This window comes from Miniopterus natalensis, chromosome 17 (genome assembly GCF_054644295.1).
Source record: "Miniopterus natalensis isolate mMinNat1 chromosome 17, mMinNat1.hap1, whole genome shotgun sequence".
Taxonomy (NCBI): domain Eukaryota; kingdom Metazoa; phylum Chordata; class Mammalia; order Chiroptera; family Miniopteridae; genus Miniopterus; species Miniopterus natalensis.
The window spans coordinates 23,485,837-23,505,837 of NC_142097.1; the positions used below are offsets into that span (position 1 = coordinate 23,485,837).

A 20,001-nucleotide genomic window follows, 5' to 3' on the forward strand; every position below is an offset into this window, starting at 1 on the left:
CCTAACTCTGCTTTTGACCCCGTACAGTCCATTCTCCATGCAGCCACCAGTGATATTTTTTAGAACATCTAATTTGAAACACTCCCTTGCTTAAAACCCCAAAGTGGCTTTTGTTCATCTTTGTGAGTGTGAGTGAGTGAGCGAGCGAGTGTGTGTGTGAATGCTCACCTGAGGATATTTTTTTTCCATTGATTTTTTTAAAGGAGTGGAGGGGGAGAGAGAGAAACATCGATGTGAGAGAAACACATCGATTGGTTGCTGTCCACAGGCCAGGCAAGACGCTCTAACCACTGAACCAAACCAGCTAGGGCTTGGTCATCTTTTTAACAAGTATGTAGGGAACAGTGCAGCTATACAGGCCACGCACTGCAAAACACAAGCATCTCATTTAATCCTCACAGCAATTTTGCAATGTTGATAATATGACTGTTAGAAGATAATGAGTTCACAGATAAGTAACTTGCTCACCCTCGTTCATGAGTTCGGATTTGGTATCAAGTCTTTATTTAAAACAATTTTTTTAATTTACTCCAAAGTCATTTTAAATATTTAAGTAAAAAAGCTGCCCTGGTCCAGCTGGCGTTGCTCAGTGGTTGAGCATGACCCAGGAACCAAGAGGTTACCGGTTTGATTCCCAGTCAGGGCACATGCCTGGGTTGCAGGCTGGATCCCCAGAGGGGGGCGTGCAGGAGGCAGCTGATGGATTATGTTCCTCTCACCCATGTTTCTATCCCTCTCCCTTCCTATCTCTAAAAATCAATAAGAACTTTTTTTAAAAAAAAATCCTTCCCTGCTCCGTGTGGCTCAGTTGGTTGGAACATCTCAGGCATACCAAAAGGTTTCAGGTGTGGTCCCCAGGGCGCCTTCAGAAGGCAGCCAATCGATTTTCTCTCTCACACCCATGTTTCTCTTCCCCTCTCTCTAAAATCAATAACAATATCCTCAAGTGAGGATTAAAAAAAAAAAAATCTTATGTTGCCACCCAAGACACTAACAATCGGTGGTAGTCTAATGTGGCTTTTGTTTTACAAAACGCCCATGAAGAAGAGCATGCTGCTCAATGAGGGGAAGGACACGAGCATTCCCCCGCCGACGCGCGGGCGGCAGCCGCACAGCGCGAGCAGCGCGCGGAGCCTTACCCGAGGTGAGCGGCGCCCGGCCGCCGCGCTGGCGCGTGCGCACACCCCTCCGCCAGCCGGCTCCGCCTGCGCCCACTATTTACTCCCAGAATCCCTCTGTGTCGCACCAGAACGGCTGGATCGTTCTGAGACTGCGGCGGCCCGGCGCTGCGGCGTCAAAATGGCGGCTGCGGCAGTAGCGGCGGCGGCTGCCGCGGCCGCAGCTGCATCTCTGCAGGTCCTGGAGATGGAGAGCATGGAAACGGCCGCCGCCGGCTCGGCCGGGCTGGCCGCTGAAGTCAGGGGCAGCGGCACGGTGGACTTCGGGCCCGGGCCCTGCTTATCTGCCATGGAGGCGAGCGGGGGCGATCCGGGCCCAGAGGCCGAGGATTTCGAGTGCAGCTCTCACTGCTCCGAGCTGTCGTGGAGGCAGAACGAGCAGCGGCGCCAGGGCCTCTTCTGCGACATCACCTTGTGCTTCGGCGGTGCCGGAGGCCGCGAGTTCCGGGCCCACCGCTCGGTGCTTGCTGCGGCCACCGAGTACTTCACTCCCCTGCTTTCGGGCCAGTTCTCCGAGTCCCGCTCGGGCCGGGTGGAGATGCGCAAGTGGAGCTCCGAGCCCGGGCCCGAACCAGACACGGTGGAAGCCGTTATCGAATACATGTACACCGGGCGCATCCGCGTCAGCACGGGCAGTGTGCACGAGGTGCTGGAGTTGGCCGACAGGTAGGCAGGAGACGCAGACGCAGGGGAGGCGGGGGGTGGAGATGCTGGCCTCCCGAGGGCCGCATCCAGGGACCGCGCAGAAGAAGGCGGGGAGGGCAGTGCCCACGGCACAGCTCGAGTAAACCCTGAAGAAATGCATTCGTTTAATATCTGCTGTGTGATGCTGGGCAGCTTCTGCGCGGGACACTGAGGATGCAGCCGGCCAGTCCGGCGTGGGCTACTTGCCCTTAGGGAGTTAAGATTCCAGGTGGAGGAACAAAGGCAATGAAAAGGAAAGTCTGCTAGTTGTAAGTGTAAGTGCTGTATTGACATTAAAAAGGGATGAAAGGGCGGGGGGGCGGGGTGTGACATTTAAACCGACCTCTAAACTGCAAAGATGGGGAATGAACATTCCAGGCTGATAGCGCAAAGACCCTCAGGCAAGATCTAATTTGGCTTTGAGAAGAACTAAATGAGAAAAATCCAGTAGGGCTGAGTGTAGGGGTGAAGGGGGAGAAGGATGTGTGAAATGCGTTGGAATAAAGAGTTTGGATTTTACTGGGTAATGGGAAGCTGGGTAAAGAAATTATCTGATTTAAATATTTAAAAAGACGATTCTGGTGCTGTGGAAAATGGATTGTAGGGGGCAGGAATAGATGCTCCAAAGACTGGTTAAGAGGCAAGTGAATGCCATTTCCAGAGATGGGAGGAGCCTGTCTGGGCAGTTTTATGTTTCAGATACGTTATTTTAACAACTATCTATTGAGTACCTATTATGCACCAGTTCAGATACTGGGTTCTAAGGTGCTGGGAATTCAGTGGTGAACAAAACAGACAAAAGTCCCTTCCTTGTTGCTCTCACATTGGTAGATGGACAACAAATAAGTGAAATAGATAGTATGTTGTGTGATTGTTATAGCTATGATGAAAAATAAAATACGGTGGGGACATAGAGAAAGTGCTGGTGGAGAGAAACTATTTTTTAAATTGGATAGAGAGTCCCTCACAAAGAAGACATTTTGCAAAGAACTGAAGGAGGCAGGACAATCAGAGTATTGGTGTAAAGGCCTTGAAGTGGAGCTTGTCTGGGTGGTAAAGAATAGCAGGAGGCCATTGTGGCTGGATCAAAGAGATGCCGAATGAGAGGAGTAGGAGAGGCCTCAGGGTGGTAATGGGAATGGATCCAGATCCCATAGAGCCTTGTCAGCCTGTTGAAGGACTTGAACTCTTACTCCGAACGAGGTGTGAAGGTTTGAGGCAGAAAAATGATGCACTCTGATTTGAAGAATTCTGCTATGTTGAAAAAAGGATGGGGCCCAGCCTGCGTGGCTCAGTGGTTGAGCACTGACCCATGAACCTGGAGGTCACGGTTTCATTCCTGGTCAGGGCACATGCCCAGGTTTTGGGGTCAGTCCCCAGTAGGGGGCGTGCAGGAGGCAACCGTCAATGATTCTCATCATTGATGTTTCTATATCTCCCTCTCTCTCCCTGAAATCAATAAAAACATGGTAAAGAGAGAAAAAAAAGGATAGGGCAGCAGGGAAGGGGCTGCAAGGGCAGAAGCAGAGAGACTAGTTTAGGAGATTGTTGCAGTGGTGGTAGAGACTTGGATTGAGAAGAGATAAGTAAAGGTGATAAGAAATGCTTCAATTCTAGATATATTTTGAAGATGGAGGAGATGAATTTGCTGATGGATTTGATGTGGGGTGTGAGGGAAAGACTGCTAGTTTTTGGACCCAAGCAATTGGAAAGATAGAGTTATTTATTAATGTGGAAGACTGCAGGAAATCAAGTTTGGGAGGAAGATCAGGAGTTTGGTTTGGGTCCAGGAGAGGTCTGAGTAGGCAGGTGGATATCAGAGCATTGGGAGCTAGAGATTGGGAGGAAATTAGCCTATAGATGATAAAGCTATGGCCCAGCTGGGCGTGGCTCAGCGGTTGAACATCGAACCTAGGATCCAGGAAACTGAGGTTCGATTGCCGGTTAGGGCACATGCCTGGGTTGCGGGCTCAATCCCCAGTCAGAGGCATGCAGGAGGCAGCCAGTCGATCAGTGATGACTCTCATCATTGATGTTTCAACTCTCTCCCTCTCCCTTTCTCTGAAATGAATATAGATATATTAAGAAAGAAAAAAAAGCTATGGGACTGGATGAAATTACTTAGGAAGAGAGTGTAGATAGAAAAGAGAAGGGGAAGGACTGAGCCCTGGAGTTCTTCAAAATGTTAAAAAGAAACCAGCAGAGAAGACTGATCTCATGAAAGCCTAGAAAGATAGGGTGCCAATCATGTCAGCTCTGTCAACCATAAGTGAGTGATCATTGAATTTGGCAATAATAGAGGTCCTTGATGGCATTTACAAGAGCCATTTTAAAAAATAGTTTTTTAATTTATTGATTTTTAAATTTTATTTTTTTAGAGAGAGAGAGAGATTTATGCATTCATTGGTTGATTCTTGTATATGCCCTAACCAGGGATTGAACCCACAACCTTGGTGTATTGGGATGACATTCTAACTAACTGAGCTACTCTGCCAAGGACAAGAGCCATTTAAGTTAAATCTTGCTGCAAAGAGGATCAGAAAAATGATACACATAGAAATGTTTGGGGAGGAGTCCAGGGAGCTCTATCTTTCCGCCCCTCTAAGATAGGAGATACTAGAGCATATCTGTGTGCTGATGAAAAATGAACCAGTAGAAGAGGAGAAATTGATGTTACAGGAATGGGAATAATTTCAGGAGCCAAGTCCTTGAAATCAAGAAGGGGATAGAATCCATATTAAAGCTCTGGCGGGTGTCGCTCACTTGGTTGAGTGTTGTTCCATACACCAAGAGGATTCCCATTCAGGATACATGCCTGGATTTCTGGCCTGATCCCCAGTAGGGGGCCTGCAGGAGGTAGCCAATTATGGATGTTTCACACTCTCTCCCTCTCCCTTCGTCTCTCTAAAAAATCAATAAAAACATACATTTTTTTAAAAGTCCTTATTAAAAATGGAAATGTTAGACTGGGAAGGTATAGTATAGGGTATAACTATACGCATTTTGGGTGGTGGGAAGATGAAGTTTCTGCCTGCTCACTTCTCTTAAAGTGTGAGGCTGGGTCAGCCATTAGAGCAGGGGTGGAGAATGTCTGCCCCTCCTATGGCCCTCAAAATCATTCGGTCTGGCCCTGCCAAGGCAACCCCAGATGGAATTATAAATTCAATAAATCTAGGAGCTTTTTTCATAGACAATTTTTAAGTTGATAATTTTTTATGGCCCAAGAATGATGTTATAAATAGCCAAATGGCCCTTGGCAGAAAAAAAGTTTCCCCACCCCTGCATTAAAGGGTAGAGGGGGGTAGTTATAGATCTGAAAGGGGGGGAAGGGGTCATTGCATTCACTCATGCTGTGTTTGCTTCTGTAAAGTGAGCTTGTGTTTTTCAGATTTGTCCCTGCTTTATTGGGGAGTTGGGGGTAAGGAGGAAGAAACAACACCCCAGGCAATTTGCTTAAAACACTAACTTTTCTCCATCTGTCAGCTGCTGAGCAGCTGCCGTGTGTTAGGCACTGCTCTGAGTGCCCAGCAAACCATCACATCTAATCTTATCAGTTCTGAGGCAGGATCCCTCTTCCTACACCCCCTCTCCCCATATACTCTGTTAATCATACCTTCCTTATAGGGCACTTCTAACGTAAATTACAGGAAGTGCAGTGTGCAGTGCCCATCACAGGGCAAATGCCTAGTCTATGCTAGCAGTTGTTTTCATAGGGCAGTGTTTCTAAAAACCTGCCCAAGGGAATAGGTGTCATAATTACCTGGAGTGCCTGCCAAAAATAGGAGCTGGGAGAAGGTGGCGAGCCTGGGAATCTAGTGACCCTGGCACCCAGACATGTTTGAGAGCCACTAGAACTCTTACTCCTCCACCTTGTCTTTGTCTTATGTCTAAGATGTATGTTCCCAAAGAGGGTGAAGGCAACCTGTCTTACTCATCTTTATATTATTGTTAGATAGTGTTATCTGATGGTGGTTCGAACCAATTCGGTGCCAACAAGAATCTCCAGTTTGGGGTGTGGTGAAGGAGGAAATTTTATTCCTGCGAAAACAGCTCAATTGTTATACAGCACAGCTGTGAAAACACCATGGGCTGTGGAACAGCTCCATTGTGACACCACATGGCTATGAGGCAGCCCTGGGGCTAGGCCCCTCTTTAGCTAGACTGCTCTGCACTATGCTGGTCTGCTGCATTCTGTGCCAGACTGCTGTGGCTTGCACCAATATGCTCCGCACTGCTCCATTGAGGTCTTTGGTGTTTCAGCTCAGCCAGGGATACCCAGTATTTGGTGGAAAAGGACAGCCTGCATCAGAGGCAGAGGGGAGCTGGGTTCTTTGGACATAAGTCCAAATGGTCTGCCTATCCTCTTCAATTAGTCTGTCCTCACCCAAATGAGGACTCCAAATCGTCACAGTTTGATTGGTCCAAAAGGCACTGTCCTGATTGGTCAGAATAGAGCCACTCTGGTTGGTTGGAGCTGCACAGCTTTGATTGGATGGGGAAAGCCTCAGTCCTGTTGGTAGAAATTGAATTTCGGGAACTCCATTGTAAGGGCTGGCTCAGATGGCAGAAACAGTGCAGGCAGGTGGTTCAGCGCTTGCCTCTCTTTGAAGTGAAAGGCCCCTGTGTAGAAATGGCAGGTAGACCCTGTTTTTAAAAATTTGAGCGCTGTTAGCTACCAGGAGCCCACTGTTAGGAAGTGTCTTCTTTCTCAGGGTTCACAGTGGCTGTAATAACTATAACAACAAATGATTGCTGAATTAGAGAGGCCTGGACTGATGAAGTCATCCTTATATTGTTAAGGTTCTCAGTTCTGGGGATTTTCTCTTTTTAAAGCTGTGGCCTCAAATTGACTACCCTTGGGGCCGAATTCTGCCAGATTTATGGATTTGTCTGAAACTATTGTGGATTTTTGTTTGCTTGGGGTCTTTTAAATTTCAAACAAATTTAAGTGGGCAATTTCTAGTCAGCTACATGCCAAACCACTTTCTTTTATTTTTTTTAACCTGGACTGCCCTAGTGTGTGTTTTTTATTGTTGTTTTATTTCCTGGCTTCTTCAGATGCTTGAGTTTGCTTTGCCACCTCTGCTCTAATGAGAATGCAGCTTGGCACAAAGTGCTCTGGCACTCTCCAGCACCCTCCCGCATCCCCTACTTGCTGACCTGGAAGAAAGTTCTGGTAAAGAGGAGATTTAAACCTCTGACATAAAACCTCTACTGCTGTTTCTTCTGATGCTTGAGCAAACGGCCTCCTAGGAGCCACAGTTCCGTTGCCATGCAGGCAACGCTCAGTAAAGTGTTTTCACTGAGACCCTGCCTCATCGAAGAAGAGGCTAGTTACTGGCGAGGGATTAGGGCAGGACAGCACAGACGAGTTTGAATTGGGATTTGCCTTTCCCAAAGGCAAAGTGAAAATAAAGTATGGGACTATTGTACTTTATTAAAGGATATGTTCTGAAAAACCTTATATAATTTAAAAATTCCATTTTGTGTGTGTGTTATGCATAATATATAATTATATACAAACTATATAAGTAATTTTAAACTGATCATAAATAAAGATGATTTTATATATGCTTTTAAACATACTTTTCAGCATAATCCATTTTAATTTGGGAGGATTTGCTTTTTTTTAGATATTGTGCATAAAGTGAGATGAAACCAATTTGTATAATCCAAATGCTCTCAAAATGTAGCCACATAAAATATGCACATTTGAAAATTAATCCTTCTTTTTCTTGATTTTAGGTTCCTATTAATTCGTTTAAAAGAATTTTGTGGAGAATTTCTCAAGAAAAAACTTCATCTTTCTAACTGCGTTGCCATTCATAGCTTAGCTCACATGTATACCCTGAGCCAACTTGCTCTGAAAGCTGCCGATATGATACGGAGAAATTTCCACAAAGTAATTCAGGATGAGGAATTTTATACTTTACCTTTCCATCTTATTCGAGACTGGCTGTCGGACTTGGAAATTACGGTTGATTCCGAAGAGGTTCTTTTTGAAACAGTTTTGAAATGGGTTCAAAGAAATGCTGAAGAGAGGGAGAGATACTTTGAAGAACTCTTTAAATTGCTCAGATTGTCCCAGATGAAACCTACTTACCTTACTCGGCATGTCAAACCAGAGAGGCTGGTGGCCAATAATGAAGTTTGTGTCAAGTTAGTGGCTGATGCAGTGGAGAGGCATGCTCTGAGAGCTGAGAACATACAGTCTGGCACATTCCAGCATCCTGCTTCTCATGTGTCATTATTACCTCGCTATGGGCAAAACATGGATGTGATCATGGTTATTGGAGGCGTGTCGGAAGGAGGGGACTATTTAAGTGAATGTGTGGGATATTTTGTTGATGAGGATAGATGGGTAAACCTGCCCCATATTCATAATCACCTGGATGGACATGCAGTTGCAGTAACAGAATCCCACGTGTATGTTGCTGGATCAATGGAACCAGGGTTTGCTAAAACTGTGGAAAGATATAACCCAAATTTTAATATATGGGAACATGTTTGTAGTCTGATGACAAGGAAGCATTCTTTTGGGCTAACACAAGTCAAAGGGAAGCTCTATAGCATTGGAGGACATGGCAACTTTAGTCCTGGCTTTAAAGATGTTACTGTTTATAATCCCGAGATTGATAAATGGCACAACTTGGAATCAGCACCAAAGATTCTTCGAGATGTCAAAGCACTAGCCATTGAAGACCGATTTGTGTACATTGCTGCCCGCACTCCTGTGGACCGGGACACTGAAGATGGATTAAAGGCTGTAATTACTTGCTATGATACAGAGACTCGACAGTGGCAAGATGTGAAATCTTTGCCACTTATTGACAATTATTGCTTTTTCCAAATGTCCGTGGTCAATTCAAACTTCTATCAGACAGCATCGTGCTGTCCCAAGAGTTATTCTTTAGAAAATGAAGAGGCAGTCAGAAAAATTGCCAGCCAAGTTTCTGATGAGATCCTTGAAAGCTTACCTCCAGAAGTCCTAAGCATTGAAGGGGCAGCCATTTGCTATTACAAAGATGACGTTTTCATTATTGGAGGCTGGAAAAACAGTGATGATATAGACAAGCAGTATCGGAAAGAAGCCTACCGATACTGTGCTGAGAGAAAGAGGTGGATGCTTCTTCCTCCCATGCCTCAGCCTCGTTGTAGAGCCACTGCTTGCCATGTGAGAATCCCATACCGGTACTTGCATGGCACACAGAGATATCCTATGCCCCAAAACTTAATGTGGCAGAAGGACCGGATCAGACAGATGCAAGAAATACATCGGCACGCCTTAAACATGCGGCGAGTGCCAAGCTCTCAAATAGAATGCTAGGTTCTCTAATACATGCAGCTTAAAACAGTTATACCTGTTTTGTGAAGCTGAAAATATCCAGACTGTTACTTGAAAAAGTATGTCAATAACTTATTTTCTACCTGAATTGATGATTGCCCCCTATAAAGGAAATATAGTTAAAATCAGAAAACTGGGAAACTCAATTCAATACGTGGTAATTTTTGTTAGCTTGCAGTCTTTTTTTGCCTTTGGTCTCTGTCTTTGGTTTGTGTGTATGTGCTAGCTAAATAAGATTTTACTAAAGACAAGCGTGAAAACCAAGTGTAGTTATTTGGCTGGTTTTCTGCCAAGAAGTTATAACTCCTTTGTCTTAGGGACTTAGGTTTTGAACATGCTTTAAGCACCAATTTTATTTGCACATTTACCTTGATATTCCTTTTCATTTTTTCTCTAAACGGTTGGTTTTGACAAGATCAGAATTTATGCATTGAGCCCTCATCTGTAAGAGGCATGTGCAATAGTGGGACTGATATTTGAAAGAAAAAGCACAATATTTCAGCAAAATCTTTTTAGAATGTTTGCATTGACATTTTGTTTATCTAGAAATGGTGTCATCTCCTTCTAGAAGAGATGACTGGTGAGAAACTTGTGATTGGCTCATGCATTTTTTTGAATATTTTTCATTTCTTCAGCCAACTGAGTTACTGACTTGAAGCCGTCACTCTGAGATGATGGTAGTTGGCACAAGTATTGATCTTTAGCTGACTGATTGAATACAGAAGACATTATATATGTGTGAAATCTGTTTCTCTGAGAAGAGAGAAGTATTATTAGTGTAGTCTGAGAAATCAAAGGCATTAAAAAATTTTTAAATACCTTTTTCAGGAGTTTCAGGCTTACTTGAGGATAAGTTCATGAGTGTAAATAATGCCTATGACAATCGACACTCAATGCCTTCAGTTTTAAATTTTGCTCTAATGCATATTTAATAGAATCTTCATTCCTTTCTAAAAGAAACTTGTTTCAAATGGAAAGGAAATAACAATTTAGAGAAATGTTGCTAAAGAGAAGCCTTATTTCTCAGCCCCGGTTAAATAATGTTATATCCAGTTGCCCGAGACTTTTTTTCATAAGAGTGTATTTGAACCAAACTGACCACGTATGCCGTATGCGGGGAGCAGGTTCTCAAATGCTCCCCAGTTGCCCTGAACTTTAATTGGAACTTTGAGCCTTGAATACCAAATTTAAATGCACAATTCTGGCTCTTCAGAATTTATTACAATTATATTTTATTTATTTTTATGCATTCTTCTGATTCTCTTAACACACTCCCAAGCTTTACACAAAATAACACTCGGGTTCACTATTTTACCGCTCAGTAACTGCTGCTCTTCCTGTTTGCCATGTGAGTCCAGTATATTTTTCTTGTTTCTTTCGGAATGTCTCTACTATCTTAGACATTCCAGAACACTGTCCATAAAGTTGAATTCTAAGTGCATTGATCTTTTTTTCTACTCCATTATAGGTAACCTTCTTATAGTTGTATCAAACATCAATAAATAAATAAGTACAACCAGAAATTTTAGTTCCCAGTTTGCTGCAAGACTAATGTTTAGCCCTTGGACTGTATGCTGAGAACTTTCCTGAAATTTCTAAATTGTTATCCCTACCTAGGATAGTTTTTCAGTAAACATGTTGGAAATCTGCTTTAAAACCACTGGGATGGGGGTAGGAAACTGCAAGTCATATTTCTCTATGAGGATATATTATCCTATTCCACCCTAACCATTTTCTCAATTTCTAGGTATTTGTAGTTTTAATTAAAAGCCAATGGATTATGAGAAGTGCTAATTCTTAGTTGTGAGAGATCTAGGAGATCTATGCATTAAGACAGAAAAGCTCATTGAATGAAGTTCTCATTTGTCTCTGATAGACTGTGCTAGCAAACTTCCTTTTCTTGGTTGTTTAAATTCAGTACGTAGCTCACTAGAATGCCTGTTTCTCTCTAGAAGGATATGATGCAGGAATTTGGGGCTGATGTGGGTTTTGTTGTTGTTTTGTCTCAGAGTTTTCTGAGATGGTCACCAATTAATTATTGGAGGGTTGTCTTTTTTTAACATGATATGGCAGAAATTATAACTCACAAGATTTAGGTATAATCTGGTTTTGAAAACTTGATTGAAATTGTTGTTTTTTAACTTAGCAGGCAGCCTAGGCCATGGGTGAAAAGAAGGGGTAAGTCCTTCCTTGCATGATGATGTGTGCAGGTTTTCCTGACTACTGAATTTCTAATTTTCATATTTGAATTCACATGTGTGATTTCACATCAATAACTTGTGTTTCTGAAATATCCTAACTAACTTGTTAATCAGGAAAGAAACCAGATTTGCTTAAATCTGTTCAAGGCTGACATTCTGAAATTCTAAACTGAAAATAACTTCCTGGCGTATTTGGAAAGGTTCTGATTATGAAGAGCCTAAAGTGGCTTTTTGGGGGTTAAAATGTCCTTTTTGATGAAAACTTAAAGATTGTGTTTGGTAATCTAAGCAGTTAAAAATACAGCTTTAAAAAGGCAATTAATGTGTATTTAAGCAAACCTTTTTTTGTTGCTTTTGGTTTTGTTTTGTGGAAAGAAAAGAGGAATTGATTATACAAAAAGTAACAACTATACATAACTATGAGTGAAGCTACTTCTATCTCAGAGTGGATATCTTTTAACTATCCCTACCCGGCTATGACTTTTGAAAAAATCAGTGGTATGTATTGAGAATGTCAGTCATGAGCTTAGTGTTTAAGTATCTCACTTGCCGTTATTTGCATGACTAGTCTTGTGTATCTTGGTATCTTGGCTTTTGCTGTGCCAATTCAAAAATATTTTGCTAAAAAAAAAATCTCAAAATTCATTGACATCAGTTTTGTTTTGATCAGCTGGTTTTGTGTAGTATTTCTGGGACCAAAAATTTTAAACACTAACTTTTTAATATAGAAGAGCTGAGAAGATGGTGTTTATGGAAGATTTGTGTGCTTTTGTATTTTAAATTCTTCAGGCTGCTGGTAAGGCAGTTTCTAGTGCTCACTGTTTTCTTCATGTTTCTTGACTAGTGTAGCATGTGGTATATTTAAATATTTTATTCTCTGTTTCATAATTCTAATATGAACACTATATATTGGTAGACAGGTAAGCTAAATTGTGTATTTTAGTTACTTGGCCTAATCAAGCATAACCAAAGGGATTTTTTTTTTTTTTTTTTTTTTGTACTTGCCTCAAATTAAGCTTAAGTAAAAAGGGCATATTGGTCACATTTCATGTCTTTTGAAAACACAGAGAATTGTGAAGCATGTTCATCTGCCTACACTAGAAAAATAGGGTGCCTGTAGGTTGCTGTTTAACTGTAGAATACTTGAGAAACAATTCAGTCTCCTTTTTTAACTGTCGAACATTTTGGCACAGTTCATCACTCCAGTTTGTTAATTTCTTGAGAACAGTCCATTTTTGTTTTTGTTATAATGCTGTGTTCTGGTCATTGGAAACAAAAGAGCTCATAGTTGAGTGATGTAATACAATAACATAATATTTTTGCTTCATAAGTCTTTTTGCTCCAAGGAATCTAGATAGCCAAATAACTGCTATTTGTTGCTTACCTTTGTAGGACTTTTGTCTTGCTCTATATGACATTACCGTGACAGTGAAGCACATACAATAGAGCACTTATTAACTTAATCCTCCTGCCTAATGCATTCATGAAAAGTAGTGCTTGCTAGATGTTTGAAGATCTTAGAATCCCTGTGCTAGGGCTCACGGAGTTATTTGTAACATAAATACTTAGTTTAAGCTGATATACAGTGAGTTTGGAGGCTAGCAGTATCCAAGCCCTACTCTACTGAAAGTATAATCTTGACGATCTCCTGTAAATCAGAGGAGATGTGGAATTTAGGACACTTTGAGACATTACGTTGTAAAATAGCTTGTTTTGTGTTCCTGAAGCTATCTTGTTCTGTGTTAAAGCTACTAATGGTCTCAATGTAAGCTTTAAATAAACGTATTTCATTAAAGCTGGTTTGCACTGTGTAATTCTTCCTTTTTAAACATGTACTGTTGAATATAATTGCTTTCTTCCTTCCCTTTTACTCCCTCATTTACCCAACCCTTGGCTCCCTTATGTTGAACATTTTCCAGTACTCTTACAAGTTTAAACACTGCATTTATTTAAAAAGAGAATTAATTCTTATTGCTTAGACTTTTTATTAGCTAAATGAAGAGGCTCATACAGGTAGGGTACTTGTTGAAGCGGAGTACTTTACTTCATCTCGCAGTGCTAATCCTGTGAAGTTGTCCCTTCTAGCTGCATATTCCCCAACATTGGCCAGCCCTGGTACCACACAGCAGCTCAGAGCACTGCGATATATACTCATGTCATGAGCATCATACCACTCGTCAGTCTTTTCATCATAGCACTCAACATTAAAGGTAGTGGTAAAGCCATTAAAGCCACCCACCACAAACAAGAGGTCGTCTACCACCTCAATGCCAAAATTGCTCCGAGGGTTAAACATAGTGGGGATCGTGCGCCAAGTGTTAGCCACTGGGCTGTAGGCTTCTGCACTCCTAAGTCGATTAGCTCCGTCAAAGCCGCCTACCTGTGGACAGCAATGGAAACATGATGGATTGTTAACCATTGATTCTGTTCACCTAGGAGGCCCTCTTAGGGGAGGACTAGTGATTTCATACCTCCCTCTTCCACTGTCTTCATGGAAAAAAACCTTTTCAAGTGCTTACCAGTGGTGGTATAAACCTATTTGCTAATAGAAAATCAAGGGGTATCATTTTGTTGTGGTAAAAGGTAAACTCACCGCATATACATGTTCTCCATAAGCAATTACGCCAATTCCACTCCTCCTGCTTCTCATGGGTGCTATGACTGTCCACTGATTACTCTCAGTGTTGTACACTTCTGCTGTAAACAGGCATTCATTTCCGTTAAACCCACCACATATGTAGACCTGTGTGAAGACAGTTCCAAGATTATTAAAATTGTTACCTCTGGGGTATGAAAGAGTATGTATGGGGGGGCACTTCTGATGGCAGTCTGTACACTCTGAGATTTTATTTTTAAATTTTTTATTTATTGATTTTAGAGCGAGAGGAAGGGGGAGAAAGAAACATCGACCCACTGCTCCACCCATTCATGCAGTCATTGGTATGTGCCCTGATCAGGGATCAAACCCACACCCTGGTGCATCAGGATGATGCTCCAACCAACCGAACCACCCAGCCAGGGCCACTCAGAGTTTCTTTTTTCCACATGTGTGTGAATTGCTTCTTTTTTTTTTTAATCCTCACCCAAAGATATTTTCTCAGTTGCTTTTCAGAGAGAGTGGAAGGGGGAGAGAGGAGAAACATTGATGTGAGAGAGAGACATCAATTGGTTGCCTCCTGCATATGCCCAGACTGGGGCTGGGGATAGAGCCTGCAACTGAATTTCTTTTTTCCACATGTACATGAATTGCTTTGTATTCATTTTTCTTTTTTATGGTTATACTCACAGAGTTTATTATAGTGAAACAATGCAAATAAAAACTCAGCCAGGGGGCCCGGCCAGTGTCGCGCAGTGGTTGAGTGTCGCCCCATAAACCAAGTGGTCACCCTTTGATTCCCAGTCAGGGGACATGCCTGGGTTTTGGGCTTGATCCCCAGTAGGGGTGTGTAGGAGGCAGCCGATCAATGATTCTCTTATCATTGATGTTTCTGTCTCTTCCTCTCCCTTCCTCTCTCTGAAATCAATAAAAAAACAAAACAGCCGTAGCCAGTTTTGCTCCGTGGTTAGGGGATCTGAAGGGTCCTGGGTTCGATTCCAGCCAAGGGCAAGTACCTTGATTGCAGTGTCTATCCCCGGTCGGGGCATGTGCAGGAGGCAACCAATGGATGTGTCTCTCACATCCATGATTCTCTCTCTCTCTCTCTCTCCCCCTCCCCCCCTTTCCACTCTGGAAAGCAATGAAAAAAATATCCTCAGGTGATAATTAAAAAAACAAACACAACAAAAAGAACACAACTCAGCCAGGGAAAGTGAGATTCGTAGGGCAGCATAAATAAAAGTTACAAAGGGCTACTTAGTCATATGATGGAATTAGAACTGCAAAAAGTACTATCACGTCTGTTTTCTATCTATCCCCCAAAAAGAAGAAGAGTATTATTTCTGGGCTTGTTTGCTCTCACATCTCCCACTCCCCCCCGCCCCAGTTTTTACCTTTCCATAGAGTGTTGTGGCACTCGCGTCACTCCTCTGTTCATGCATGGGGGCAATGAGTGTCCATTGATTGGTCTCTGGCTCGTAACGTTCAGCAGTGTTCAGACGCACGTAGCCATCAAACCCTCCCATGGCATAAATAAAATTGCTGAGGACTGTCACGCTGACATAGCAACGTCTGGAGTGCATCGGCGCTACCTGGTGCCAAGTTTTCTTGACTGGGTCAAAACGCTTAACACTATTGAAATAGTCTACGCTATCGAACCCCCCAATGATATAAACATAGCCTTTCAAATAGGCTGCCCCGTGGTAGGCACGGGGACTTTCTTCTTCACAAGTGACATTCACCCATCTGTCTGCCCGTGCGTCATATGCCTCAATGGCATTGGTGGGGCTCCCACCACTCCAGCCACCAATAGCAAATAGGATGGCATAGGGCAGGCGGGGTCTGGTGAGTGGGTTGGTGAAGTCAGAATTAGAGGGTCCATTCATGTTTAGGTCATACATGGCCTTTAGGGCATTAATGATGACCGGCTTGCATTCCTCGCTGTCTTTCACATAGTCATTCATTTTAACATTGTTCATGAAGTACTCGGCATGCATTAGGGCCAGGCGAACCTAAGAAGGAAATGCAGCAAGTCATTCAAAGTGAGGTGAGGAGGGCCGGACCCCTTACCTCATGTCTTTAACCCCTTGTTTTACAGCCTGCCTTTGAATTGCAGTAGGGTTATGTTTTGAAATTTACAACCCACAGTTTAAATATTTGTTCTTAAGAGGTGGTATACATTTGAATGCTGAGAATGAACTAGAAAGTGATAGCAAGCTAGCCCATTCCTCAGCCGCCGGACAGTACTACTAGACCAAAAAAAGCTGTAGTGATCCCTAAGTGAATACCTTTCTCTGTATGTAAAATAGCACAAATTGGCACCAAATGGCTACTAGTCCAGTTTCTCTCTTAGGTCTGGGGAAGCTCACAGAATGGACAAAGTTAAAAGGGAGACCCTGAAATTCTTTCAAAGGCCTTGCCCTCTCCTTCCCCCACAGCCAGGGAGAATTTTGGTCAAAGACTATAACTGCGGCGGGAAATGTCCTGGCTGGTGTGGCTCGATGCGTTGGAACAACGTCCCCTACACCAAAAGGTGGTGGTTCAATTCCCAGTCAGGGCACATACCCAGGATGTGGATTCTATCCCCCCGTAGTGGCACATGAGGGAGGCAACCAACTCACATGGATGTTTTGATGTTTCTCTCAAATTAATAAAAATAAATAAATATAAATAAAAGAATATAACTGGGATAAAAGGCACTAGCAATGCCAAAGACAAAGAAAGTTGCAAAATTCCAGAAACTAGTAGGAGATGCCTTCTGTATATGTAACTACAGCCCTGGAATCTGTCTAACATCTAAATATGGATCTTAGGACAATCCCTCTGGGATAAATGAATCAAAAGTGAGCAATTAAGCATCCTACAAAAAAATAATTAAACTTGACCTTGGGGAGCAAAACTGAAATATGCTGCTTCCTATTTTGGGGATCATGAGCAATCCATTTTAAAATGGCCTCAAATACAGCATCTTCTTGTTTGACGTTTAGTTCATCTTTCTCAATGATATCCTTCAGTTCGGTGACTGAGAGCTCTAAAAACTCTGCTGAGACTTTCACCATCTCCTCGAAGTTGTGCAGTATGAACATGTAGGCCTTCTGCCTTAGTTCTGGGCAGTAGTAGTAGTCTGTGAACTTGCAGATGCCGATGCAATTATCCAAACACAGCTCTGACTTGAGGAACTCACAGCAACCCCTTACAATACCCATGATGTTAAATTGGTCTGCAGCAGCCAGCAGCTTCTCCACGTTGTCGGGTGTGATAGGGACCGTCCTGGTATACGCATATTCAATAATTAGTTTCATCATGTCGGGGGAAATGCCAGGAATGTTGTATACCTTCTTTTCAGTGTTGTTCCAGCCACTTGTAAACAAAGCTCTGGAAAAAGAAAAGAAACTAGCAGTCACTGAAACATTTCTCTCCAGTTTGCCATGTTCCCCCCCACACACACACACTTTTTCTTGTTGAGAGTTTGGACATTTTCCAAAGAGTACATTGAAAATGAATTGACATGAGGAAGGGGAGGGGGAGGGCAGACTGTGCTTTATACAGTGGGCAAGAGAACCTTTCCAAGAGCTTTGACTTTGGTCCTAATTATCCTCATGATAACTAGGTGCTTTTCCCATTTTGTGAATGGAAAAATTGGGATCTAGAGCTAGGAGTAAGACCCAGGTCTCTCTGTCCTAATCCATTGCCCACCAAATTCTACCTTGCTTAAATTAAGGAAATTAAACTTGAACAATATACTTTTAAAATAAGTAATCTTCAATCAACACATATCTGTAATCTAATCACTTCTATTGCTACCTCCTTGGTCCAAGCCACCACTACTGTCTCTTGCCTAGATTGGGAGTAACCTCCTAACTGATTTGCTCTTGACACCTCCAGAGTTTAGTTTTATCCAAGCCACCAGTGTTCCTCTTAAACTCAAGACCTTCCATTGACTTTTCTTATTCAGAGTGAAATACAAAGTCCTTACCAAGGACTGCAAAAGTCCCGGGAGATCTGAACCAGACGCACCTCTCTGATGCTTTTCCCCCTGCCCTCCCCCTCACTCCCTTTCAGCCCCCTTGGCCTTACTTTCCTTGAATACTTCAGAGATGCTTCTGTCTTTGGTCCTTTCTCTGCTGTTTCCTCTGCCTGGAATGCTGCCCAGATATCTCTCTCTCTCTCTTTCTCTCTCTCTCCTCATCCCCTTGAAGTCTTTGCTCAAATGTAACTTTGTCAGCAAAGTGATAATCCTATTTAAAATTGCCATCCATTACTCCCTATTTTTCTTTTTTTCCTTAGCATTTATAATTTGATATGTATTTTATTTATTTAATGCTTGTTCCCCCTACCAGAAAGTAAGCTTCATAAGAACAGGAATGTTTATCTCTTTACTGTTTTATTTCCAATACCCACTATAGTGCCTATCACAAAATAGGCACTCAATAAATGAATAAATAAATGACTACTGTTCCACTATGTAGCTAGGTACTTTCTAAGTGTTGAACAAGACAGAATTCCCTTCTCTAATATATTTTGCTTCCTTTTTTAAGGAGGTTTCAGGGACTATGGGCTTAGAGATCAAATTCTCTAGAGCAGGGGTCTGTGTAAATACAGCCTCTGGGCCAAATTCTACCCACATCTTATTTTTGCACTGCCATGAGGTAAGAATGTTTTTTACATTTTTAAATGGGGGGGGGGGTAAAAATAGTATTTTGTGGCACCTGGAAATTATAATAAATTCAAATTTCAGTGTCCGTAAATGATTTTGTTGGAGCACAGCTGTGTCCTTTCATTTAGTATTGTCTATGGCTGCTTTCCCACTATAAAGACAGAGTGGAATAGTTACATGTGACAGAGACTGTATGGCCTGCAAAGCTTAAAGTATATGTGCTATCTGGTCTTTTTATAGATGCTGCTGTAGATCAAGATGAGAATTTTTAGCAACAGATAGGCTACATTGATTACATCTTGATTGGAATTGATTACTCAAACATTTTCAGCCCAAGAACAAAATAGCCCTTCCATTTCCTGGGTTACAATGGTTTGGACCCAAATTCTTTTTTTCTGATAAATATTTCCATGGTTCTTTCCCTTCATCCCCCCAATCTCTGTTAATATATCACCCTGTTCAAGCTCATCTCCACTGAGATAGGGTCACAGGAGTGGCCAAAGCGGCATTATCATCTAGGTTTAGGTAGGAAACCCAGTACGGATGCTAACTTTCCCAAAGGTTGGTCTGAGTGAGAATCAAAGGAAATAAGCAGCTGGCCCACCAATAGTTGGCTGAAATCCAACTGAAAACCAGATGGAAAAGGGTCTGGCCCTAGTTGTGCCTCTTTAGATGACAAACGAGCCAGGCCACAGGAGCCCAGAGCTTTGACAGTGTCCCTAAACTTAAGATGGTGGGGTGGGAAACATGAAATGAACCAAGAAGTCTAAAATGCGCCCAATTCCCCCGTAGGCTTAGTTCAGCAACCCTGTTATACCTAAAGTAGGAACTGCAGCTACAGAGGATGTTCTTGTGGGCATTGAACTCAAAGCCATTGACCTTGATGACCACGTCGCAGAGCTTGCCCTCTAGCCTAAGCTCGTTGAAGATCTCACAGGTCATCGCACTCATCTTCCTCTCCATGTGAGGTTGGTGGAAACGTGTGGAGGCCGCCTTGCTCTCCATCTCCATGGCACCCTGGGACCAGCCGAGAGAGGCTGTTCTCCTAGGGTGTCGGGGAGGGTTGTGGGGGGCCCCTTTAGCCAGCTGTCGCTCCTTTTCCCTACTACATCTTTCATGTAGGGTCTATCAGGCAGCCCAAGTTCCAGAATCCTGGGCCCGCAGTGAGATCACTCTCAGGATTGTGCTCTCAGGTTCTGGAACTCTCTCCTGTCCCTGTCCTCCTTCCTTCTCCCCTCCCCCACCACACCACTAGGCTGAAGATCACCCCACACCTCTGTGTCCTTGTACCCAGAGCGGGACCGTGCCCACCGACACCATGTAAGAGTTTTTAATTCTGG

At 42.9% G+C, this 20,001-nt stretch overlaps 2 protein-coding genes across 2 annotated transcripts; one reads left to right on the top strand and one right to left on the bottom strand.

Annotated features, from left to right (window-relative positions):
• The first annotated feature begins 1,254 nt into the window (after positions 1–1,254).
• On the top strand, positions 1,255–13,203 carry KLHL11 (kelch like family member 11). The gene is made up of 2 exons (XM_016215038.2): positions 1,255–1,844; positions 7,608–13,203. Exons 1-2 carry the CDS (start codon positions 1,300–1,302, stop codon positions 9,187–9,189), a joined length of 2,127 nt encoding a protein of 708 aa, XP_016070524.2. The 5' UTR covers positions 1,255–1,299; the 3' UTR covers positions 9,190–13,203.
• Positions 13,204–13,413: 210 nt separating this feature from the next.
• On the bottom strand, positions 13,414–19,672 carry KLHL10 (kelch like family member 10). Its single transcript, XM_016215102.2, has 5 exons — positions 19,479–19,672; positions 16,890–17,379; positions 15,399–16,016; positions 14,002–14,151; positions 13,414–13,788 (listed from the first exon to the last, which is right to left on the bottom strand). The coding sequence occupies exons 1-5, from the start codon at positions 19,670–19,672 to the stop codon at positions 13,414–13,416; spliced, it is 1,827 nt and encodes a 608-aa protein (XP_016070588.1).
• Between the last annotated feature and the right edge of the window lie 329 nt (positions 19,673–20,001).